The 26,009-nt window shown below is 41.6% G+C and overlaps 2 protein-coding genes across 3 annotated transcripts; both read right to left on the bottom strand.

The window, feature by feature from the left end:
- Window positions 1–6,808: 6,808 nt before the first annotated feature.
- Window positions 6,809–8,595, bottom strand: LOC135334429 (putative flavin-containing monoamine oxidase AofH). Its single transcript, XM_064529584.1, has one exon. The coding sequence runs from the start codon at window positions 8,535–8,537 to the stop codon at window positions 6,963–6,965; it is 1,575 nt and encodes a 524-aa protein (XP_064385654.1). The 5' UTR covers window positions 8,538–8,595; the 3' UTR covers window positions 6,809–6,962.
- Window positions 8,596–16,308: 7,713 nt separating this feature from the next.
- LOC135333707 (WD repeat-containing protein 70-like) lies at window positions 16,309–25,995 on the bottom strand. 2 transcript variants are annotated; one of them, XM_064528727.1, is made up of 17 exons: window positions 25,865–25,995; window positions 25,621–25,725; window positions 25,199–25,314; window positions 24,620–24,885; window positions 24,293–24,362; window positions 23,592–23,675; window positions 23,080–23,156; window positions 22,784–22,854; window positions 22,583–22,689; window positions 22,337–22,436; window positions 21,746–21,830; window positions 21,476–21,542; window positions 21,192–21,260; window positions 20,513–20,613; window positions 18,303–18,382; window positions 16,582–16,870; window positions 16,309–16,466 (listed from the first exon to the last, which is right to left on the bottom strand). In XM_064528727.1, exons 1-17 carry the CDS (start codon window positions 25,905–25,907, stop codon window positions 16,412–16,414), a joined length of 1,785 nt encoding a protein of 594 aa, XP_064384797.1. In that variant the 5' UTR covers window positions 25,908–25,995; the 3' UTR covers window positions 16,309–16,411. The 2 variants fall into 2 exon arrangements, with proteins under 2 accessions (XP_064384797.1, XP_064384798.1); XM_064528728.1 differs by lacking the exons at window positions 25,621–25,725; window positions 25,865–25,995 and adding an exon at window positions 25,369–25,479.
- Window positions 25,996–26,009: the final 14 nt, after the last annotated feature.

Raw genomic sequence — 26,009 nt, 5'->3', positions numbered from 1 at the left:
TTATACTCCAGTCCTGTAAGTATAGGACAATATTAAAGAAACCAAACACGGTTAAACCCTTACCTTAAACTGTCCAGTCTCGTCCATTAGTATAGCCAAGAGGAGCACTGTTGGGATAGCTGGATATTAGCCATTGCTCCTGTACAGAGAAGTAGACATTCTAAATACGTGTAGATCTATACATATTAAATTTCTCGGTTATAGTGTCATTGTCGACGAGCTGATGATGGCAGCACCAAGTTCTCTAGCTCACACTCTTCACTTGATCCACCATATTAATGATGAAACTATAGTCTACCTACGTACCGGTAGATCTTGCCAAACATGAACAAGACTTGATAGCATAGCCATAGGGCCCACACAAAAATATCTGACCTTAACAAGCTTGACAAAGCTTTATACCTCTTCCCTTGTTGTTCAGTCTTCAGAATAAGCTTCAGAGAAGAGAGAAGCTTCAGCTAAGAGCCATTCCAATAGATTCCAATAATGATAAAACGGGAACTGACTTCTAGTACACGATAGTACACGAATATAAATGTCACGAAAGTGAACGAGAATATCCATTCGTCAGGAACGACTGACGCATGCGCAGACAACTAGTACCAGGCCCAGTTGTTCGCCTAACCGTTATAAAAGCGAAAACTCGGCCTGGGATCGAGGCTAATGGCTACCAAGATATACATGTTAGTCTCGCGGACCAGACCGAGCCTCAAATCCACGCTGATTAAAATACGTATTGTAATCGGCGTGGATTCGAGGCTAACCCAGACCTTGAAAAGGGTCTGGCCTAGCTGGGCGGAGCCCGGCACCCGTTCCCAACGGGGGGGGGGGGGGGGCGGGTGACACGCTTATATAGGATTTGTACTGCTGCACTGAGGAGTGCAGCCCAATCAGATTGCAGTATTGCAAGTGGTTGGTTAACACCTAGCCTCGATTCCAGGCCGCTTGAATAAGGCGGCCTGGTATACCTTGTATGCGCATGCGTGTACATTACCCCAAAAAGGGGGTAATCCGTGTATTTGTGGATACTGTCAGTAAAATAAACCGTATACTATTTGTATTCTGATTTTACAGTCCGTTACATAGAAGTATTGTGCAAAGATGACTGAGTTCTTACGCCCTTTATTGTATCAAGCCAAGTCTCTACTTAACGACACCCTACACTGTAAGGCTACAGATGTTATAGGAAAGGCATGATGTGTTCCTGTGGGTCCCCTGATGAGGCTGTGGTAATATAGACCAAGCAAGTGTTCTGCTACTAAATCTTGCCTTTATGTTCGACAAGAAGTCATTGCTGAAGATAAAGAAGCTAATGATTACTCCTGAAAGCTTTTAATAAGCTTTAACTCGACACTCAGGAAGTTATTCACTCAAGATCTACTGATGTATTAAAGAGTCCACCACTCTTCCTAGCTGGCAGCTCTAGCTGTCTGGGAGGCTTTCTTAAACTGATAAACAGAGCTAGAAGAAGCAACACTGCTGCAGCATAATTCTACTTTGATTAGTGTCTTTGAAAGCTGCCATTGTGGTCACATTGTCATACGTATTATTCCCTTTTGTAACTTTGTCCGGTTTTTTACAATTTGTATGATGAAATTGTTGTCAATTATTTCGCGCATGCGCATACAAGGTATACCAGGCCGCCTTGTTCAAGCGGCTTGGAATCGAGGCTAGTTAACACCCACTTAGCTGGTGGGTGTGCAGCCATGCAACGTTAGCTGGGCGGAGCTGCCTTGAGCAAATGGAGAAAGTTACACAAGCTGTCACAGAAGCTAGCTGCTAACGAGCTTGGAAGTAGTCACTTCTTTTCTGAGAGGCAGAGAGTCTTTGCTGTATTGCCTACTGGATTTGGAAAGAGTCTTTGCAATGCTTGTTTGCCTGCAGCATTTGATAAAAATAATATTGGAGAAGGAGAGAGGTCATTCTATTGTAGTAGTAGTCACTCCTCTACTGGCCATCATCTAGCCTCGATCCCAGGCCGATCCGTCTCTAATTGAACGCTAGGAGGCGACCTAGCGTTCAATTAGAGAAGGATCGGCCTGGGATCGAGGCTAGCCATCATCATGATCAGGTATGTAAGGCTAGATAGAACATACATATAATTATACGTACATGTGCATATGAGCTGTTTACACGTAACTAGATCATTCTAAGCTGAATGCTTTTATTCTATATATAGGTAGCGATGTCAGACCGATTTTCATTTTTGCTATTTCTAACTCCTATGTATTACTATCTCTTTTGAACACTCTAGGCAAACCAGAAAAACTTTACTGCACTGGATTTGGTCCAGCGAATGCAGAGATACAGAGTTTTGAAGAACACTAGTCAGGGAAAAATTCATACAAAAATTTACCGCATTTTAATGTACTTGGGCGGGACTTATGAAATTTGTTGTTAATACCGGAAATGATCTTAAAGTTAGCATATCTGCTGAACCGCTTGGTCTATTCTCTTTTAAAAAAGTATGAAATGGACACTCAGGACTCAGGAGTTAACATTGTAACCATTTGATATCTATTATGAAGTTTATAATGTTTCTGTAATGTATATCTTTATGATGTCCCTATAATAGTATGATGTCTCCTGCTTCAGAGAGTTCTTTTGGATTTAAAGTAACTATGCTATCTTTTCTTTCGTACAGTATATTGTATCATGTTTCAGAACTCTCATCAATGTCCACCTTACGCTTGTATCTGTTTCTTGATCTTTATAAGCAATTTTTCTGTCAATTTCATTTGGTCTAAATAATTCGTTTTTAGTGTGATGTAGATTTAAGGCCATACAACTATAAATCTATGATACAACTCTGTTGACAGCTTCTAATTAATACAGTAGATTACTCTTGTCTTTTTTGTGTGCAAATTGAATCAGTTCTTGCAATTTAATAGTTTTGGTAGATTACATTGTTGTCCCTGGAATTCTCTCCAATCTTTCTTGTTTCTTTTCAACAGAGGCTTTCAGATTGCTTCAATAATTACTTTCAGTAACTTCTAAGAACTTCTAAGAAATAAATACAGCTATTGGTACACTTGGCTTGATTTTACTGCATTTCTATTCTCAGCTCCACCCATCTATCCATGCAATATGTGATTCCGCAAGAAATAAAAGCTTATTGTAGCAACTTTTTGCATAATCTGGAGAGAGTTAGAGATGAAAGACATGCTCACTTGTGTTTTTGTTCATTTTCATGTTTGGTTGCCAAAATGATGATCACCTTTGAGAAAAAATCACACACAAAACAAGCATCAAATACTAAAATCATAAAAAACTGTTATAAAAATCAAATTCTACGCTATTTTTTACCCCTGGGAACAGCTGTTGTTTGCTAGACTCTTCCAGGGCTTGCGGAAAGCCCTTCTTGTTCACTCACTTTCTGGTCCCGTTTTTTACCATTGAATTACTGTACGAAAATACGCCCACGCACTACTTCCGGTCTGACATCTCTAATACCGTATAGCGCGAAATTTTCGAGGGGCTTAATTTTCGCGGATTTCGTGGGTTAGAATCCTACACGAAAATTAAGTCCACGAAAATTGAATTACCTGCTATAGCATGCATAGATTTAAAGGCGTGGCTTCCGGTAAGCAGTCATTCCGCGAACATTGTGCAACGAAATAGCTTTTAGAGGCTAATCCACGAAATATAAGTGCCTCGAAAATTTCGCGCTATACGGTATCTCTTTCCTTGGCAATCTGTTGTAGAAATTACAACAATGGGTAAGGAATCGTTATGATGAATTAGATGAAGTTGTATGTGAGCTCCTCCCTGACAAACAAACTGTAGTCTAGGTAACCGCCTTATCAGTCAAGTAGGCTAAAAATCTGTGTCCTTTGATGTAAGCTTTGATGTCTCTTTGTGCATATGTAGTTATAAAAAAAAAAAAAAAAAAAAAAGAAACCTTTGACTAGCTAGGAAGAGTAGCAGCAGTAGGCAGCAGCAGTAGTAGCAGTGCAAGCAGGACTAGACTAGATTAAAAAGTTGGTGGAAAGAATAACTGACCGTTTGGACGTCACCTGGCTGCCAGACTTTCATCTGGACTCTTCCCCCTGAGTAGCTGGCCTTTCTCTAAGCCACAAAACTGAGCAAGAAGCTGAAGAAGCAGCTAGACAGAGACATGTACCTAGCCTTGAGAATTGGGAGGCGTGGCTCAACTAGTTAGCCCAGCCCAGAGGAATTGTTACCGTGGGTACTGAACAACCGTAGAAGTAGGGCTACCCCTGGCTTTACTGAATTAACTAGCTGTGTCTGCTGTCTAGTTGGACCAGATTTAGCTAGATAATGGGGTAGAGAATAGTTGAGCGGTGCTGTGTGTAGCTTGAACTGTACTGGCTGGCAAGAATCTAGTAAGCACCCTATGCACTGATAACTCGTCAGAATGGAGGGTATGTTCTAGGGATCTGGACAGCTGTACATCCAAAGGAGCCAGGGAGTGCCAATCATCTTCTCCCAGTCTCTGACACGCTAAACAAAAGGAGCTAGAACTGGGAGTCCCAGCTAGAATTGCTAGCCGGATCTAGACTAATAGAATGACTTGGAGGCGTGGTGAGGCCGGATCCACACTAATTGATCGACCTAAAGACGCTCCTGTTCCAGATTTCACGAATGGCAAGGAAAGGGTTATAGGTAGCCATCTATTGTTCTAAAGGCATCTCTAGCACATATGTCTCGGGCGAGATGTCTGATGCAGCTACAATGGATGCGATCTTCCACGGAAAGTACCAGCTAGTATTCTTTACACCTGAAATGATCATCAGCAAGAAGCATTGGAGAAGGCTTCTGGGGGGAGATGTGTATGCTAATAGACTCAAGGCTTTGATAATCGATGAAGCTCATTGTGTGAAGAAATGGTATGTATTTGACTCATCGTTTTCTATTAACATGTGTACCAATAATATTAATATTATTGCAGGGGTGAGACTTTCAGGCAAATGCTGTGAGAATTGGAGAAGTGCGCAGCCTCATTCCAACATCAGCTCATGTGATGGCACTAACAGCAACAGCTACCCGAAGTGACATTTCATTCATTTCTCGTATTGTTGGCCTAAGAAACCCATTTGTCATTACGAGAGTCCCAGTAATCCCAAATTTGATTTATGCTGTTGGATTGTTCAAAAGTATACCAGAGACATTCCAAAACTTGGCCCAGAAATTGGTAATCGAGAGAAACAAGTTTCCCAAAACAATCATATATAGACGTTCTTTTGGAGTGTGTGGTGACATGTACCTCTTCTTTAAGGATTACCTTGGAGCTGTATTCACAAATCCTGATGATGCACCCGATCTTCCTGAATTTCGCCTCGTGGACATGTTTACAAGTGTCACTGATCCAGCCCATAAATCTGAAATCATTCGTTTATTTAAGGGTGATGGCAATCTTCGCATTGTTGTAGCTACTATGGCATTTGGCATGGGTGTTGATTGTCCCAACATTCGGCAAATCATTCATGTTGGCCTGCCAGATGATATCAGTAGCTATGTACAAGAGACTGGTAGAGCAGGTCGAGATGGTAAACCATCACGTGTAACCCTTTTGAAGGCAAGAATTTACCATTAAGTTGATAATGAGATTAAAGAATATGCTTCAAACACTACAGATTGTAGAAGGGATAGTCTTTTCCGACAATTACAAACATGTTGATCTCGGTTTCAATTGCTTGTGCTGTGATATTTGTTCTAAGTCATGCATGTTTATGTGGACAGTGTGACCTAAGACTTAGGTTATTTGTTACTTCTTTCAGCTAATTACAATTTTTATTTTCATTATTACCTGTGCTTCAAGAAAGCTGCTATATCTACCGAAACATTTCCTGCACATTTTGGGCAATCTGTTTTTATCACTGCCATTTACAATACTGTTAATGTCGACATCAGCACACATCTGTTCTTCCTCATTCTCCAGTGGCATTGTCCACAGGTCCAACACTTCCTTTCCAGCTGGAGCATCAAGAGCTCTCCTGTCACCAGGCCTTGATAGCTCATCCCCACATCCAAAACATTGTAGCACTTGGGCCATTCAGTTTCTTGCTCAGTACTTTATTTTAATTTAGTAGCACAGTCATGTTGTTCAGTGCCAGCCAGTGTGCGGTGCATATCGCGTTTAACACCCACTTAAAATGATTATAATTTATATTCATGATGCTCCAAGTAGTATTACATAACACACAAGTACAAATCCTATATACCTAAGGTAACTATAAGCGTGTCCCCCGACCTCCCGTCAGGGACGGTCGGGCTCCGCCCAACTAGGTCAGAGTTGTGCTGACCGCGCCACAAATATTGTGGCGTTCTAAGTGGCTGAGTAGTAAGTTGTGAAACCGCACAGCTGCACTCTATATAGATTTTTGATTATGTGGTTTCACACATCCGTCCTCCACCTGCACCCACTTATCAATGCAAACAATGCACTTATCAATGCAAACAAACTAGACCGCTGCACAAGTAGCTAATATGTAATTTGCCAGACGATAATATATCGGCTGGTCGACTAACCAAGATAGTCCAGAGGGTCTACCAATAGATACTACTCAGTCCTACATGCTGTACTGGTGTTTTTTTAAGTGTCCTAATTGAACAGCTCAGCAGAACTTCAAAGGATAATCGCATTCATGATACTGTCCAATCTGCCACAGAATCCAATATCATGCAACATTCACAAGTTGATAGCACGTTCCCTCCCAGATTGTTTAGTAAGTTACTATAATAGCTCTCTTTCAGTTTGCATGTGTTCTGTAAATAATCTGTTCTTAATCTATATGATTTATGCTCATGCAGAGTTCCAATTGAATCTACTCAATCCTCAAGTGCATGTGCTTCTCTCTATATATGCGAATGATCTTATACGGATCCCACAAAAAAGCATGCATGCAATAGAATCATGCATGCAATAGATGTGTCTAATACAGACTTTAATACAGGCACACTCCACTATAGCCAGTACGTATAGTTCTAAATACAACCATCTACTTTTGCTTCATACATTGTCTGTACTGCTCCGCAATCTGATTCGCTGTGAATTTTCCTGATTGTATGGCTCCATTGATGTACCCAAACCCATCTTGAGCATACTCAGCACCAGCCCAATAAATCTGCTGGAAAGGTTTTCTTAAAGCATGCCCATGCTGCGTCCACGCCCCGGGGGGGAGGTAGGAGGAATATGCGCCTCCAATGAACGGCTGAGCCTCCCAGTTGTAATCAAGGAGCATCAGAGGATCATTGGCCTCAGGGCCAAAAGTCTTGGCAAACCAATTTCCTAACACTTCAACACGTTCCTCATGTGTTAAGCGCATCATTTGTAGAGAGGTAGCGCCCTCAAGAAAGCAAAACAAAACACCAGGAGTTCCAGCATATGGTGTGTTATCAAAGCAGTTGCTGAGAAGAATATTTTTGGGATCTCCAAAAAATGGTGTTGATGCAAAAAGTGTCCCAGTAAAACCATTTTTGCGCCAGAAAGGAGTTGGATAAACCAGTGTTCCCTTGACAGAATTTCCCATCGGCATTTGTTGGAAAAGTTGACTCTTTTCAAACGGGAGTGGAGGAATAAATCGAATTCCCTTACCAGATACTGAAGGTGCTCCAGTTACTACAGCATACCTCGCTTCAACAACTACTTCACCTTCAGAAGCTTCCACTACCACAGAACCTATCGCACAACCATCATTACTATTTTGAGTTATCCTACGGACTGGAGTAGACAGGAGAACATGATCACTGCCCAACTCCTGTGCCATTTTGAAAGTTGGAGCTTGTGTTCCTCCAACAACACGGTATTGTTGTTCGCTCGCAACAAGGTTGGTCATTCCTTTGGAAGCACGTATGTAGAAAAGCATATGAAGAAATGATACGACATCAGCGCTTTGAGCGATTATTGACGTGCTGAGAATTTGGAGGGCATTTCGAGACTCCTCCAACTGAACGGTGTTGTTTATCCAAGAGGTAAACGTTTGACTATCCCATTTTCTAGCTTCAGGAGACAAATATGGAGAAACCAAGTCTATTTTTGCAGCCATACTGTCCAAGAGAGCCCAAGCTTTAGCCAGCTCAGCTTGCACATCCTGTGGTAGTTTATGAAACGCATCAATCAATGTTGTGAAATTATACTGGCCATTAGATACATACACAACACTAGAGCGGGAGTCAGACGGTGTGTAACTAGCATCAAACAACTTAAACCCCAATTCTTCAACTATCAACTCCCATGAATGAGGTTGCACAGTTTTATTGGCAAGCCATTGACCACCAAGTTCGACAACGTAGTCACTCTCAATATCTGGTTTCATATTCTTCAAGCAGAAATTCTTTGTTCTGCCACCAGTTGCATTCCTAGCCTCCAGCACATGTACGGTGAAATTCATTTGGCTGAGCTTTCTTGCAACTGTGAGACCAGCATATCCAGCTCCTACAATAACTACATCAGTCTGAATCTTCTTTTTTGACTGTGTGTCTTGCTGGTTTACTTTACAATAGACTGAATAGTCAGACAAAATCAGGGTACTGAAGAGAAAGCAAAAAGCCAGTCTCATTACTGAAAAAGACATTGTGTGATCTGATTCTGAAGTCTTCTAACCAGTCAAAATAATAATTATGGTAGTATAATTATGGGCGTTATAAAAGAGGGTGTCCTAACCGAGGCTGGTTCTATAATTGGAACACTTACGGTATTATTATAATTACACGTATTTAACAACTTGTGTCGCAGTATCGGGTATAATTCTACGAGTATATCGTTATGCAGAATTACTTGCTAATAATATTATATGCAAACCAATAGCATAATGATATTGGTTGGGGTTCAAGAGCATTGTTCATCTGAATGGGCATCCCCGCCTAGGGGATTAACCCCTCAGCCTTTCGGGGGTTATATTTTAGCCAGATCTTGTTTTCTTTAAAATGGTATTTTACCACAGTAACCTATTACTCAATCTGGTGCCCATGCACATGATATGCTCTTGTCACAGTGCCAGACAGGGTGCAAACTGACCGACACTGGAGATACAAAAAGAACTAAAAGAACTAAGCATAATTATAAGTACAAGGGGTGGGAATGAGGAGGGGAATGAACTAAAAGAACTAAGCATAATTATAAGTACAAGGGGTGGGAATGAGGAGGGGAATGAATGATGGACATCTGATATGCTCACAAAGTGACTGCTAATAGTTCTGAGACTGCCACGAGGCTTCAACTTTAGTGCACATGCGTTGAGATGAGTGACGTCATTGCGGCCTGCTCCTTGTTGTTAACCCCATTTAATATGCTATTAAATTCCATTTAACAACTTGTGTCGCAGTATCGGGTATAATTCTACGAGTATATCGTTATGCAGAATTACTTGCTAATAATATTATATGCAAACCAATAGCATAATGATATTGGTTGGGGTTCAAGAGCATTGTTCATCTGAATGGGCATCCCCGCCTAGGGGATTAACCCCTCAGCCTTTCGGGGGTTATATTTTAGCCAGATCTTGTTTTCTTTAAAATGGTATTTTACCACATATCTTTACGTCTATCTTTTGTTTGGGTGAGGAATGAGTCCCTTCGACTCACAAATACTCCCAAGCTGAGCCCAAACAACCCTTTATTGTCATTTATGTACCTTTTATTTACTCAGTCTGACGTATGTTATATTATCTCCATGATATTACAGATCTTTCTTTAGTTAGTGTATAGGAAGCCTATCTTGATTTCATGTATACCGGTATAATCATCATTATATAGATAATGTACTAAGGGCATGACGGAATTAGCTCCATAATTCAGACACAAGACACAAGACACGACAACCAAAGTTAGAGAAGAACGATTACTTCTCGGCTCTTTCTATAATTATGATGCTGGGAAAAACGTAGCCAAGGAGTGCATGTGCATGCAGAGCTTGACCATGCAAATAACGCTTGCTGTTAGCACTATTGCTCTGATTCTAAAGGAGTGGCCAGTATAGTAAAGAGGATTCAGGCCAATTGTGGATATGCGTGGACAAAGCGAGATTTTCTGAGTAGTCTACCGTCGTTGAACTGACTAAAACGCCATGTAAGCTAATATAACATAGCATATGCAGAAGTGATTGTTGCGAGAGAGAGCGTCGGCTAATTAGTTATGTATTCCTCTAATATGGGATGCCAACACTGTAAAGTTAAATTTGGCTGTAATAGAGACCAGACATCTCTCCTCAGGTCTGCTAGCACCTGAGGCTATACCACGGCTGAGTTATCTGATTGGAAACGAACCGAATGTCTAACCCAGCGTTTGCCTGCTGCTATGATCATTTCTTTTATCGATATATAACTATATGGCAATCCTCCCTTGGGTTAGGCCATTGGAGTTGGAACCATTGTCCTGCTTCATAGGCACCGCAGCCCCATGTATAACAGTGAAACTATAGGGTTGTCCTTGATGCAGCGAACGAGCAGGAAGTGGCATGTATTCCACTGTGAAGCAAATGTTGACCACCATTGAATGTCAGAACGTGCAGCGACATTCAGGCGGCGAAAGCCGTCTAAGTGATGGAATGTGGTAGATGCATCAATCAGTCACAAACATGCTGAGGTATATCCAATGAGGGACAGCAACCCCTTGTCCTCCCCGCCTTTATTTAGTTTAGTGCTCTACAATATTATAGTGAATTCCAATTTAATTGGCCATCCGCCCATCCCTGAGAATTTGCTAAGCTCCAAGAGGGGGGGGGGGGCCGTTGCCTGTTCCGCGGTTGTTTCATTATATCCACTGTATAACGCGTCTGCGGGAGATGAGCACTTTACTATTCCATTGCATGCGCACCTATATATAGCAATCATATAATACTGATACGATAATTATACTGCAACATATTGACGCTGGCGTTATAATAGATCAATAATAAGCCGCCATGCCATTTGCCTTTTTTGCAATGTTAATATATGGGACCTGTCCCTGAGGTTTTATCACCATGCATGCTGCTGCAGGTGTAGTCTTTGGGCGGAAATTTCATGTAATTTGTAAGGAGCCTTTGACTATATTCCAATCTGTTTACGACATACTAACTACATTGGGTATTATCTGGGTGGTGGCTCGGTTCTGCCTCCCAGGTTTCGGCTTTTAATGGTGTGCATGCATTACCGCGCTTCCAGCTGTTGAGTGTAAATGGTACCCTTTAGTTTTTGGCCTGCAGATCATGCATGCATGGTAATGTCTTTTGTAGGCTGGCCCCTTGCTGCCAGGCATGTTGCAGATAGATATAGGTTACCATTAAAGTTAGGAAATACGGGTAAATTAAAAATGATTGTGGTGAATGTAGTGATAACATGGGGATGAACTAGAAAATGTAAACAAATACCTGGGAAGTGGAGTAAGTATACTAAACGTGCACAAGCTAGCTGTTTCATTGTTTTTGTGCAAGAGAGTATATCGCTCTCTTTGGGGTTATACATGCACTTGTGGGCAGCATGGTTTAATTTATTTTGGTTTGCACCTATATATACATACAGAAATCGGAGCTGTAGGTTTCCAGTCCCACCAGCCGTAGCTGCTTTGGGGGGTGGAGTCGACAACACCGAGCGACGCTAGTGCCCCTTATACTGGGCTATTTTGGAGCGGCTGCATGCTTGGGAATGGGTCTGAGGAGTTGCAAATGTGACACCAGCCCGACATATAATATTCCAGCCTCCATTTTTTTTTTTTTTTTTTTACCAATCACGCTGTCCTATATTGCTGCTGCGTCCTCCCGAAGGTTGTGGTCATACGTGGTCCATGATGGAATTTTACTTTTTGCTGAGCTTGGCAATTGTATATAGCCGTGTACATTAGTAAGCATAAGGGGCATGGCTTGCATGGCTGAGAATAACGGCTGTGCATGTATGCCTAGTTCCAATGTGTTTATACCCTATAATAGTGCCACTAGCAATGTATATTATAGTGGCTTGCTCAGCCCTCAGCCCCCCCCCCTTCATGATGGCAATCGATTCCACCATGGAGCGTTTGACTATAATGATGGTGTTAGATCGAGACTACTTTCTTCTTTGTTGGGTAGGAAGCTGAGTATCCGTAGTTGAGAACTCCTGATTGTCAGGGTGTTTAGCAGGCGGGGCATTGATCCGGTACCTGCGGTGAGCCGTGTATAATTTTAAAGTGCTCTTTGCTTGCTTGCTGTAGGGAGGTGCACTTATATCTCCCATGGCTGTGATGGGTGGCGACCATCGTTTAAGGCCATTACTATCAAGACATGTAGGTTTGCCAATACCGCCTACCCTGCCATTTTATTGAGTTTGCTGCCAGTTACCATAACCCGCCTTTTGTCGGTGCCATTTTCTGAGTTTGCCCTGCACTTGTTCCTAAATGTTGTTGAGTTTGCCATACCCCTCCTGTTGTTGGTACCATTTGTTGAGTTTGCCATAGCTATACCCTACTGAGTTTTGCTGCGTTTGCCATACTCAGAGTTTTCCATACCTGCGAACTTTGCGAGATACCTGTGGTGCGTGCAGGAGCAGTTCATAAAGTGTACTGTGGCTCTTTGCTTGCTGAGGTGTATTATTATTGTGTTTGATTGACCTGCCCCGACATTTATTTTGGGGGATGGGCCCAGGGGGGTATATATGCCATACCCCGCTACTTGAGGTTAACTTGCAATACCAGGGTTTGCCACACCCTACTCGGCTATATTTGTTGAGTGTGTTGCCATTCGTTGAGTTTGCATTTGCTATACTCTGGTTTATTAGTATGCCATTTGTTGGGTTTTGCCATACTCGCCATTATTGTGCCTCAGTGCACATGCGCAAGCGAGGTATACGGTAGTATGTTTGTGTGTGTGTGTCAGTGTAGACTGCTACAGCTGTTCAAGGATCAATGAAGTGCAAGTAAGAGTTTCTCTATAGGCTTCTAGTCATGTTTTCTTGGATTTGCAAAATAATCAGTGCTTCATTCTCGAGTTATGCCTAGTTTTGCTTACTTGGAATGCCAGAGCATGTATCCAAACTTGTTTACCGAGTGTTGCTACTCTGCGAAGTAGTTAGCTCTGAACTAGAACGCTAGCTATTGGTAGCTGCAAGAGTGAGAAGAGAGCTGCAAGGCTCTGCTGATGGCAGTCATTAATTTTCTGACAGAGACGATTAATTTTAGACTTGAACTTTTTAACAACAATCTTGGTCGATCATTACCCACTCTGAGTTTGCATGCAGCAAAAATGTTCACCAGACCAGGCAAAGCAGACCAGCAGCCTCCCACCACCACATGGTTTTTTAAAAATTGATGAGGCCATGAGGGGTCACTAATCACTCTTCATTATGCTGACAATGCAATATTTCGGTACACAACCATTACATCATCAGTAATCGGTTTCTAATTTGCCGTGTGGGCTGGGTGTAACTCATTAATTGTAAACCACTGCCTAATATACAGTGGGTGTGGCTCATTAATTTAGGCCACACCTAACAAATAATGAATAATAAACTTTTGGGGGGAAGGCTAAAAGTGATGAGGGGGCTGATGAGAAATTACTGATCTAGTCTGCCTGGTATAATAGCTTTGTGTCTCCTGCGGTGCTTTCATTTGCTGGGTTTGCCACGCCCTGCCAGTTGTTGCGTTTGCTACAGTCGGCATTTATTAACATACACACTCGGCAGTTTGTTAGTATGCCATTTGTTGGGTATGCCATCACCCTGGCATTTGTTGGGTCTGCCATCACCCTGCCATTTGTTGGGTATGCCATCACCCTGGGTCTGCCATTACCCTGGCATTTGTTGGGTATGCCATCACCCTGGCATTTGTGGGTATGCCATCACCCTGCCGGTACCTGGCATTTGTTGGGTCTGCCATCACCCTGCCATTTGCTGTGTTTGCCGTACCTTGTTGAGTTGGCCGCTGTCCGTGGAGCGACATGACATGTACTGTATATAGCTAGGTACTTAACTACGTATAAAGCATTTGATCCTACACCACCTTGGCAGTGGTTTGCTATACCCTGCCATTGTTGAGTTTGCCATACTCTGTTGCTATTTGTTGAGTTTGCCATACTCATACTCTTATCTGTTTGAGTCCATGCAGCGACATGATCATTATAGGTATTGTCTATACAGGTATACGAATAAAGCATCTATATGCACGTACATAGGCTTACTCTGTTGCTATGTTGATTTTGCCATACTCTGTTGCTACTTGTTGAGTTTGCCATACTCTCCATGCAGCGACATGATATAATTTATTAATTTATTGTCTATAGCTACACTGAGCATGAGGTACGTATAAGGCATGGTTAGCGACTATATGTATTGATCCTACACCACCTTGGCAGTCAATTGTGCCCCTGATTTTTCACATTCGTATTAGAATGGAGAGGGGTTATTATCGACGTGCCAGCTGCGGTGGTGTCGAAGTAACTTTTGGCTAAAGGCTTAGGTGTTCTGTACCTGCCAACTGAGGGGGGGGGGGGGTCCATGGCCGATGACCGGGCACTAATCGGTAGAGAGAATTGGTAGACAGAAGATGAATGAATGAATGAATGATGGACATCTGATATGCTCACAAAGTGACTGCTAATAGTTCTGAGACTGCCACGAGGCTTCAACTTTAGTGCACATGCGTTGAGATGAGTGACGTCATTGCGGCCTGCTCCTTGTTGTTAACCCCATTTAATATGCTATTAAATTCCATTTTAATCGGCGTGGATTCGAGGCTACTGTGATGGTTTGAGCAGACTTCGATCCGCATGCGCATCGCAGAAGGATTACACTATAAAACACTACAATCAGTAGAACTTTAGCTCACCTCTTCTGGAGCTCCAATGCTGCATGTGAACTAGTCTATCCCTTATTTATCTAACTAGTTCTAGACTAGTCCTGTCTCCGAAGTTGTATACCTGGAAGCTCTCGGGTGTCATGAGTGGACAACTCCACTACACACTCAGAGTTCTACTGGTCATAGGATTCACGTACTGGCTTGTACTTGTCTCGATATTGGTTTATCTTTTGCTGTTGTCACAAAGAACAGAGTTGGACTATCATTTGTGTGCATGGGCTGCCTGCACTTTCGTTTTGCTTGTTATATTCGGAGCTGTACTATTTCTGGGCTTGCTGGTTGTGTACTACCTAGGTCAAGCTGGTAAGTTGCATATATTCGATCAATTATACAAGACCATCAACTCTTGAGTATACACTTATACTGAATTATGACTGTATGCATGTGTTTACTTACCTTTTAAATTTCAACACAGAATCAGCTGATAAAACAGTATTTGAGTATTGGCACACGTCGCCACTATCCGCATTCCATTTGGATTTCCAGAAGCTCATTGATTTGAACACACTCGTTCCTATTCTCTGTAAAAACCGTGTGTTGTGCTGCAGTGACCTAAGCATGCTACACAAGCTATATCAGGAGTCAAGGACAATTCAAGTGGGTAAACTAGTAGCCATCTTGGAAACAAAAGGTAAGGAAGGAATCTACAAGCTCATTGAGAGTTTGAAGGAAGATGAGGAGCATATTGGACATTGGGAGCTGGCTAAAATTCTGGAAGACAAATACGGTAATAATAAAAATGTTGTCAAAAAATTAGTACCTTACGTACAAGCCTTCAAACAGAGACAATGGTTCAATATACCGTACAAAATGTATAGCGGGTTATTTTCGAGGGACAAATTTTCGCAGATTGTTATTTTCGAGGATAGAGGTTCAAATGACCACACCCCTACAATATAGAGAGGTGTTTTAACTGGCCAATTTTCGAGGTTTGAGGTCAATCCTCAAATATTAATTATTATAGTGCCTCGAAAATAACCAGCTATACGGTATGCTACAATTATATTTAACCGAACACTTCATGCATGATCTCAAGCATCTTCATAACAATATTATTATTTAACTCTTCTGCGTATTGTTCTCTTTTCATAATTTTACAGTGCTGGAATTGGCTGGGTATCAGAGAGCAAGGACACATGAGATTCAGTGGGCGTAGACATCCAACACAGATGAAAATGTACCGACGATCTCTTTTTATGACACAGGGCCAGAAGTGGTAGTTTACAGCTTGTAAACTATGTTTGTACTTGCGAGTGTACATCATAGTTTACAATGTTGTTGAATTTTAGTTCATCTACAATAGTTTCCTTCATAGTTTACAAAGAAAGTTGATAGTGTACAACGTTGTATACTTCTGTAAATGAACTGTTTTGGCCCTGTGTGACCATGCAGCATAATATAGACAGCTATCAAAAAACACTACCTTCAATGCACCGCAAACAGCATTATATATAATACACATTCAATCAGTAAACTCACAGGTGTGCATGTCCTACAATGATGACTGTATGATCACTCATGCATGCAGTTTCAATTATTATAATATCAATTATTATAATCAATTAATTTTTATTGGTGATAAGTTCGAAAAAGAGAACAAGTGCACAAAAGAAAGTTGGTGTGAATTTGTAGCCTAATTTATTTTTCATCAGTCCTCTTCTTCACTGCTTTCTTCTTCTTGGAATATTACTTTCGGCTGTGTGCTAAAATGGAGTGTGGGTGTGGAGAATATGGTTAGAATAACTGCTCATGAATTCGTGATTACAGCAAATCTCTGTACGTCGTGAGGTATAATAAGCAGACAATGTAGCGTTATACCTTGTGTAGGCTGGTGTCACCCAAAATGGCTTCTCATTTGCTTTCTTGGCATACTTCAACAGTGCCTCCCTTGGATCAACGTCCTTCTCCACAGTCACAGGCCGTTCCAGAGCTGCTATCTTACGCACATACGCCCCAATGGAACTTCCTCCGGTACCAACACGCCCACCTGCTCCCTTGTGTAGCGGGGGGTCAGGTTTGTGTGAAATTTTCGGATCAGCCCTCGCTTTTTCCCGTTTTCTTTTCAATGACTGTTGTTCGTCATCTCGGAACAATGGCAGTGCATGGGCTGTATGTGTGCGTATGTATTATAGTAGGGGAATGTTGTTCTGTGACACCAATGGTTGGTGGTAAAGGCGGATATGGAAAGACTGAGGTATAATCAATGACAGTTTTAGTGATGTGTGGTCACGCTTATATTGTTTTAGTTATGAAACGTCGTGATAAATATAAGCTCAACAGAAATAGAGTGGCTGTGTGTGAGCAAATGGATGCATATTATTACTAAGGTGCACAAAATAATACACATGTACGTACCCTCGTACACATACGTATATGCACAATGCATGTACTGTATAGAGGGAAATTTTCGTGTGGTGCAAATTTTTGCGTTTTTCGAGGGCAGAGAAGTAACACGAAAACTAAAACCGGGATAAACTCCCATGCACTGGTAATTTCACATGCAAAGCTATTGGTGGGTGTGGTTTCCTGGCATTGAACCGCGAATATTAGAACCCACGAACATTTCTGCTGAGGGCTCTGAAGCTAAATAGCGAAAATTTCCCACTATACGGTGTCATAATAAGTACATGCTAAAGTATTTGCAAATTGAATGCGTACCACTACAAAACAAGTTAAATCCAGTCATGCAACAAATACAATTTCAAGTTCAAAAAGAACGTCTTAACTTCCGAAAGAGGAAGCCAGTTTCCAAGCATTTTTGATGTCACAGGTTAGGTTGCATGGTGGAAGTGACTTAGCCGAGCTAAACAGGTTCTCCTTTTTCTGAATTGTTCAATAACTGTATTAATCGTTCAATAAGATAAAATACGGTATTAATTGGAGGAATATAAAGAGGTAGAGTTAGGAAAAAGGAGAACCTGTATCGGGAAGTCGCATGAGGATAGAAGAGTAGTAGAAGGGTGAAAATGAGCATGGGCATGCAGAGCTATAGAAATGTTGGACTGCCCACGCAGATATCTATGACTAAAACTTTGCCTGCAACCTAGCCTGCAAGCTGGACATGGACCTGGAACTGGAAGTTTGCAAGCAGTTTATATAAGCTAGCTAGCTATATCTTAGCTAGATATACTAGTCTAAGATTGTGTGTTTAGATTCTATACCCATAGTAAAATTTTCTTGTGTCTTTCTAAATGCTATATCTAAACTAATAGCTTGGTCATCATTATCATCTAGCAGGTAGCTACTGCCACCAGTCCAGAGCTGCGCCTTGCTGCATGGTTCCCTGACTTGCAGTAGCTTGATAGTTGTCTCAGTACAGTCTTATTAACTCCGAATGCGTGGGAGAATACCTTACGTCACGATTATGGGCTCACATATCGCCCACATTCATAAAAATCCTTGTGGATCACGTGATTTCCCAAACGAGGCCTTACTTTTTCTTTAACTGTACACCCATTTCTTTTTTTGCTGCCTTCTATATGAACAATGACAACAGCAAGAAAAAGGAAGACCTGGGAACGAGGTTAGGAGTGACTCACGTGTTATGATCCTTGTATTGAGAGAAATCTCGGAAATATCCTTCTTTCTCTTTTTCTTATTGGCACACAGCTTAGCTCCCCTGTATTAAATACAAAACAGTACATGGCTACATAAGCTCCCCCTGCAGGGTACTACAAGCATGTACCGTATAGAGGGTAATTTTTGTGGGGCAAAGTATTCGTGGTTTTCGTGGTTTTTGTGGTTGAAGGTCTGACCACGAATGTTTTACCCACGAATGAAGCGACCTTGTCTACCTTTACCTGCAGTGCAAGCAGCAACCACTTATCCACGAAATGACTAAATACTGCTCAACCACGAATATTTTGTCCCCCGAAAATTACCTGCTATAATTACGGTATATAATACAGTACATACACCCCGGCCCCTGTATAGTACTACATGTATACAGTATAGTACATTATAGGTCCCCCTGCATGGTACTACATGTATGCAGTATAGTACAGTACATGGCTATACATTATAGGTCCCCCTGCATGGTACTACATGTATGCAGTATAGTACAGTACATGGCTATACATTATAGGTCCCCCTGCATGGTACTACATGTAATATCTACAAATTAATGTATAAACACAGTACAGTACATTACCCCTTCCCCCCCCCACATTAGGTAAACATACAGTGCAGCAGTTTAAGCCACCATGAGTAAGAGAAGCATGTATGTAATATGGGGGGGGAGGGGGGGGTGATTAAATCATTTGCATGGTAAAGTTCTACACACACATGAGAAGTTTTACATACAAATAAGAACTTCTATACACAGAAGAGAAATTCTACATACAAACGACACACTATATTTCTCTCATTTGCACGGTAAATTTTGCTGGACAGGAAATCATTCACCAGAGAAAAGGGGAATTGCCAGCTACATGTACCTACATGTACTGTGTTGAGTTTATGTACGCATTTTTATTTTGTACCGTCTTAACTATGAACATCAGACCACACTGCCCATGCAGTCTAACCAGCACACAACAATTACAAAAGCACAGATCGTCTTAACTATGAAACTTCAGACCACACTGCCAAGTCTCAGGGAAATATTAACCAGCACATTACAATTACAAAAGCACAGACCAAAGCCATTACAGGAAAACAAGACATTGTGAGATTGCAACAGATAGTGTGGTCGTGTATCTATAGCAACATAGTAAGTGCAACCATTCCACAAACTACATTAGTCAAAGTTGAACGATATACTTCATTCTAACAGATGGTGCACTGTAGCTAAGTTTAATATGTCCATGTAGATGGCCTTTTAGCTGTATATTTTCAACTAATATTAACCAAGCTATGCAATATACTAGTATTAGTGCTACAGTCTGTGTACTGTATGGCGTTAAAATATAAATTGCAGTGCCAAACAGGTTAGAAATCTGACAAATCTAGCCTACTCCTAGCTAGGTTAAACACAAAACAAAAAAATAGTTTACACAAAGGCTAATAACTAACGAAAGGGTGGTAATGTCAGTAGGGTGGGACAATTAAACGGCAAAAGATTAAGCACTAAGAGAGTATGCATAGTGATGCATGGTGATGCAAACTAGCAAATGATTGTCTAGATATGGGAAGTACAGACAGCAAAAGAGTAATTTCAAACAATAACCATATCCGTAGCTTTGATGACAGGGAATCCCTGATTCAAGTCAGACACCATGGAAACCACACAAGAGACTCTAACACAATCTTTTGCATGAACTAGAGAAGTGTTTACAAAGACCTAATTTGGGAAGGAAAAAAAGGAGGCGGTATTAGAGGAGGTATTATAACGTATGGTGTCACTGTGTGAAACTCCTGAGGGAGCTTAATGAAACATTGAGTCAGTGAGTCTAACAGTCTACATGTACCAGTAGTCGACTGACCATGTTTGGAGTTCTGTCCAACCACGCTTGGCATACATAATTATACAGAGTGTTTTCCATAAGTAGCTGGTATCATTTATGATGAAATACCAACAACAGTGAAACAACGATACTCAGCAGCAAAGCAACGACGTAAGCCACCACCAAACACAGTGTAGACGTGGCAAAAGCCCTTTCAGTTACAGGTACAGTCATTCATGAAACTATTATCAGTGTTGTTAAGTCACTATGAGGAAAATATATACAAATACTAATACGCACTCAACCTACGACAAGGTTTATACCACGTATCCTAGCAACAATACAAGTGTGTACATGTCTCTCACCTGAAGCTGTGCTTTGGACTGAAGTAGACTTTGGCCTGACCGTCTGAGCAGCCCACTACTATCTGGTTCAGCTTGGGGTGCCAGATACACCTCACCACACTCTGTGTTTGGTACGTAACTGTACAATGTTGCCAAGCCACACCAAATACTTCCCATTTTCATACCGTATTACGGGTATATTTCGAAGGTTTTGCGGAAAGACCGTTATATAAAAGATTTCGTGGACTAGTTATTAACCATACCTTAATATTCATGGGTATAAATTATTTATATCCTCGAAAACCCGCTATACGGGAGTTTATAGCATAACACAAGACATTGTACAAACACTGTACATTACGTTTAAGTTAAACCAGTTAACTGGAATGTACATATACGGTGCGTATGCAATAGATATGCATGTACATATGCATGTACGTGTGCATGTACGTATGCATGTACGTGTGCATGTACGTGTGCATGTACGTATGCATGTACGTATGCATGTACGTGTGCATGTACGTATGCATGTACGTATGCATGTACGTATGCATGTACATATGCATGTACGTGTGCATGTACGTGTGCATGTACGTATGCAACATGCAGTCCTTACATAGCTCATAAGCGCTTCTATTCTACTATGCATGCATTAAGTCATGTAGTACATAATTATAATATACGTAGTGATTTTACTCACTGCGTCAGAAACAGCCAGCTGGTACACTTCATTCAGCTCTCGGTCAAAGAACATCAGCTTCCCCTTACCCTGAGGCAGAAACACACGTGGGAGTACACAGCTGAATAATTATAATACAATGTGGCTTGTTTACAGCACATGAGGCCGTGCATGCAGTCTTCATACATCAAAGAAATTATCATTAGCATAACAAAGAGCCGTAAAAGCGCAAGAATGTTGTTTGTGTTTTCAATGTAGGCAAGCGGGTGTGGGGAATCCCCCTGGTCACGCACGTCTGTCTTTACCTGTCCCTTCTTGACTGAGGTACCAGTCATGATCACCTGCTCGTTGGGGCTGAACACACAGTCAGTGCTGCAAGGCATACACATAATTATGTGAAGAGACTGAAACAACAATAATAATAATTGTTATTACTGAAATATAATTATCTTACTGTAAGTACACATGCATGTTAATTACATAATCCACAACACAGTGTTGAAACCACATTCCTAAGCGCTTCTATTCAGCACCACTTTTAAGCAGCCGTCTGTCAGACTAGCATCTCCACTCACCCCGAGAAGAAAGTATCCAGTTCTGTGACAACATTCACCGGTCTCTTGAATGATCGCAGGTCCCATAACTTCAGAGTATTGTCACCTGCAGTCAGTGGACCATACACATTGAATGAGGGTGTTAGGCTCGTCTAAGTGCGTATTTCACATGCGGAGGTTGTGTGAAAAGACACGGTCCTTTGCCAGCCGGTCCAAGCTAAAAACAAACTGAAGAGTGAAAGTTGGACTACCTTAAGGTGACATATTTTCACGGTAGATTTGTTTGCGTTTTTACAGTTTTGTACATTTTGCGGTATAATTTTTTGCGAAATGTCGATCTGGATACATTAAACAAGAGGGCGGCCAATTATTTGCGAGTACTAATTTTTGCGATTTTACTCTCATTCGCAGAAATAGCAGAAATTAATACACGCGAAAATATGTCACCTTAAGGTAAGTAAACACAATGAGTAGGGGAAGTCCCAGACACACTATTATAGCTCCAGGGAATGCTTTAAACACCTCTCTAGCTATAATTATACACATGCAGTAGCATTGGTTCATATACAGTACTTTAACCACTGGTGGGTATATATGGTTAGCGCCACTCACCTCCCCTTGAGATGAGCGTGTGATTGTCGTGGGAGAAGCAGAGAGAGCATGTCTCACTGCCAGCAGTGTGAGCTGTGAAGTGTTGGAACTGGGACCGCGTCTGATGGGTGAGGTGGGTTCATTATGTACGTACATGTATATACGTGATTTTAATAATTATGTACACTGACACGGAAATCTGTATTATTGGAATCTCATTCTACAGCTGCTTGTACACTATCGCATTATCCACACCACAAAACTCACAAATGGCGAACTGTTTTTCCATATCTGGATGCTCCCGTCGTACAGTGCCCCCGCTATCAGCCCTCCGTCCCTGCTGTATGCACACGTGTTCACAGCTATCTTACGACCTGAGGGGACAAAGCAATCTTGTCACAATAGCTTATTTTACAGCTATTATAATTTAACACAATCTGCATTTCCCACCAACTTGCCCTGTTGTACCTTGCTTATCCCTTCCTTTTATAACATGGAGCTGCTTCTTTTTCTCGTTCACGTCCCACACTCTCAGAGAACTGTGCATGCGTGTGTGTGTGTGTGTGTGTGTGTGTGTGTGTGTGTGTGTGTGTGTGTGTGTGGGGGGGGGGATAAAACAGTGTACACATCTATTGCAAAAAATGGAGAACACCTCCTCCTATTAAATTGCCAAACCTATTGTGAAGTCTGATGTAGCTACCTAGTATGAGTGAGTACAACATATTGCATTAATTATTCTAGTAAAGAGTAAAGCTCCCACTCACCCGTCATTGGAACAGGTGAGGAAGTGCTCTCTTATCCTGGGGTGCCAGCAGCCGCAGTTCACCATGGCAATGTGACCCTGCAGTTAAGGGGAGGGACCACTAGAACTAGGACGAAAAAATAGCTAACACGATTATTATATTAAATAAGAGAAATCAACAATCTGTTCTTCACAAACACATGGACGTTGTGGATTTAATAGGCATAATTATACATACAGTGCAGTGCCTGTGAGATGCTTGGATCAGAAATAAGAGTCAGACAACCAGTGCTGAGTTTTTATCTCAGCTATTTCTCAACCCCTCATACGCACAGGGATGTGCCCACACTGGTCGGCGATGGTTGGTACTGATCACCTCTAGACAAAAGTAACCACCTCTTAGTCCTAGTTTACTACATAAGAGGATTAGGATTGAAACAGCCACCACTTTGAAAATGCTCGGCACATCACTGCACACACATACATGTACACGCTTGCAGCTGGGTGCCTAAAACGAGTTCCTGAATTACTCACACTGGTGTTGGCCATGTTGGCAATGTAAGGCCATCCCTTGGGGCACTCCATTTTCTCCATCCCATCTCTGTCCATCACCTTGGCCTAAAGGAAACAACCACATACAATCATAAGTAGCACTGACTGCTCATGTGTAACATAGAGGCCAATTTTAATAATATCGAAAAAAAAATTAAAACATCCAATCCACTTGAAATAACAAACGAACTGTAGTTTTGTAGCTACATAAATTGCATTGCATCAGCACAAAAAGAGCCTTGTCATAGCAACGTTGCAATTGTTTGTCGGCCAACGTTCAGCCTGTTAGTTTCAGGCAAATGAGGATTGAACAAAGGCTCCTTAGAGGCAGTATAATAACCGTGAACACCTACATGTATAGTACAGAAAAATGTGCTCTATAACAACTAAAAGTCTTAAGGAATCCCTTTAGTGGAAAGTATAGAAATTCCTAAAACGTTCTTAGGGTGCTCATGAATAATTCATTAGATAATGAGCTGCTCTCTTGCACAAGCCATAACATTCAGGAACCAGAAACTGCTCACTAGCAACACATGTTGTACCATATAGATGGTCTTCTATAATACTGTCTGTATATAATCCCTTCAGGGGAAAGTACTTGAGAAAGCTTGTGTTGCAATTTGTTTAAGGTTGACCCAAAATGTTGCATAAACGCCTGTACTACTATACACGTGCACACATACCTGAGCACTCCCTGAGGTGACAAGGATGGTGTCTCCTGTGTTGCTGTACTGCACTGAGCTGATTTGGTGACTGTATGAGAATAAATGTATTAATGCGAATGTCATATTGTGCAAAAAGTTACGCTACAGTGGAAACTCTGACCGTTTGAATAAAGGATAGCTTCTCTATCTACCATTAATTATGTCTCTCCACAAAGTTTCTATGAATCGTAGAGGTTCTACTCCACTGCACACTAGTCAATTGCATAGAATTTAACTAGTTGTAGCTCTACACAGATTATCAACTGAAATGCAGACTAATTATAAACTATTCCCACTTGACCACACCTCTGGCAGGGGGTGATGGTCCTGAAAGATTTGAAGGTAGAGTCCATGCCTGCAAAGTCCCACAGTCGCACATTGTAATCGTAACCCCCGGTAACCACTCTGGCTCCGGAGGGGTCAAGGGTTAGGGCGGAGATGGGCTTGGAGCCGTGGGAAAGAGTGATCTCATGGGAGAGCGGGAACCGTCGGTCAAAGTCTTCTACATCTTCTTCTTCTTCTTCTTCATTGCCTCCTTCATCATCATCACTGTCCTGTTGTGAGGAGGGCTCCTGAGAGAGAAGTGATATCGAATAAGCTCTGAGAGTATATATGACGTACAGTACTTAGTTGTATGTTCCCCCTTTTTTCTAACCGAGGACGCATTATTTTGTTTTTGCTGACAGAATAGTATATACTTACGTGTGGCTAACACAAGGTGTACCATCAGGTACATTGTACACGGTACACACACGTGCACGTCCTTCATGATAGGACTGAAATCAGTAGTACAAAATTACAAAAGTAGTAAATTACCGCTGCTAGATTATTTAATGTCAACCAGCATTGTTGCCTCCATGTTGGGACACTGATACTATGACTTACTTCTTTTGAGAAACCGGGGGGCAAGGGCGGTCCTATATCCTCGTCACTCTCCTGCCCACCCTCCACACTATCCACAACTTCACTACCGCTTGCTACCATTTCCATCATTTGCTTTGCTGGAAAAAAATAAATTTAAAAACCATGTCTGACACACAACATTAATACCGTACAGCTGGTTATTTTCGAGAGACTAAAATTATTGTTCACGGTTTTCGCAGATTGACCTCGAACCTCGAAAATTTAGTGCCTCGAAAACTTGGAAATCATGGTTTACTTCAGTATTGAAAGTACTGTAGGGGTGTGGTGTAGAGGTGTGGTCATTTGAATAAAAATTAATGTTTGCAGCAAACCGCGAAAATAACCCGCTATATGGTAGTAGGAATGGTGAAACTACACCCACCCCACCTCCTGCATTAGCGAACCTGTTTTCTGCTCAGAGTAATTTCGGGCCGTTCTTTTCGTCTCCTCAAACATTTTCTCAATATCAAACTTCATGGCCGCCTTCTTCTTGGAACCACCCTTTGTACCTGTATGTATGTATGTATTGTATGTACGTGGGATTGGATCGTAGATTGTAGGAGATATACTTTTTCTTAGCCCATGGTTCCCTCTTAGTGGCAACTGATGCAGGCTAGCACATTTATTAGTTGTTCATAGAGCACTTACCGAACCCAGAGAACCCCATAACAGCTTGCAGATCATCACTCATGGCTTGGCTGCTAGTTCACTTTCATAATAAAATATGGTAAGGATCTTTTCAGAGAGATAGAAATTCAACTGGACAAGAAATTAAATATGATTGTGACGATCC

Source organism: Halichondria panicea, chromosome 3 (assembly GCF_963675165.1).
Source record: "Halichondria panicea chromosome 3, odHalPani1.1, whole genome shotgun sequence".
Lineage (NCBI taxonomy): Eukaryota > Metazoa > Porifera > Demospongiae > Suberitida > Halichondriidae > Halichondria > Halichondria panicea.
Note: the sequence above shows the minus strand (reverse complement) of the source record. Positions and strands in the feature narration are given on the sequence as shown.

Coding starts and splice junctions, on each gene's coding strand:
- LOC135334429 (XM_064529584.1), bottom strand. CDS start 8,537: ATGTCTTTTTCAGTAATGAGACTGGCTTTTTGCTTTCTCTTCAGTACC.
- LOC135333707 (XM_064528727.1), bottom strand. CDS start 25,907: ATGAGTGATGATCTGCAAGCTGTTATGGGGTTCTCTGGGTTCG. Junction 24,886..25,198: donor CCCCCGGTTTCTCAAAAGAA/GTAAGTCATAGT, acceptor CTTCTCTCTCAG/GAGCCCTCCTCACAACAGGA. Junction 20,614..21,191: donor AGCTGGCTGTTTCTGACGCA/GTGAGTAAAATC, acceptor TACCAAACACAG/AGTGTGGTGAGGTGTATCTG.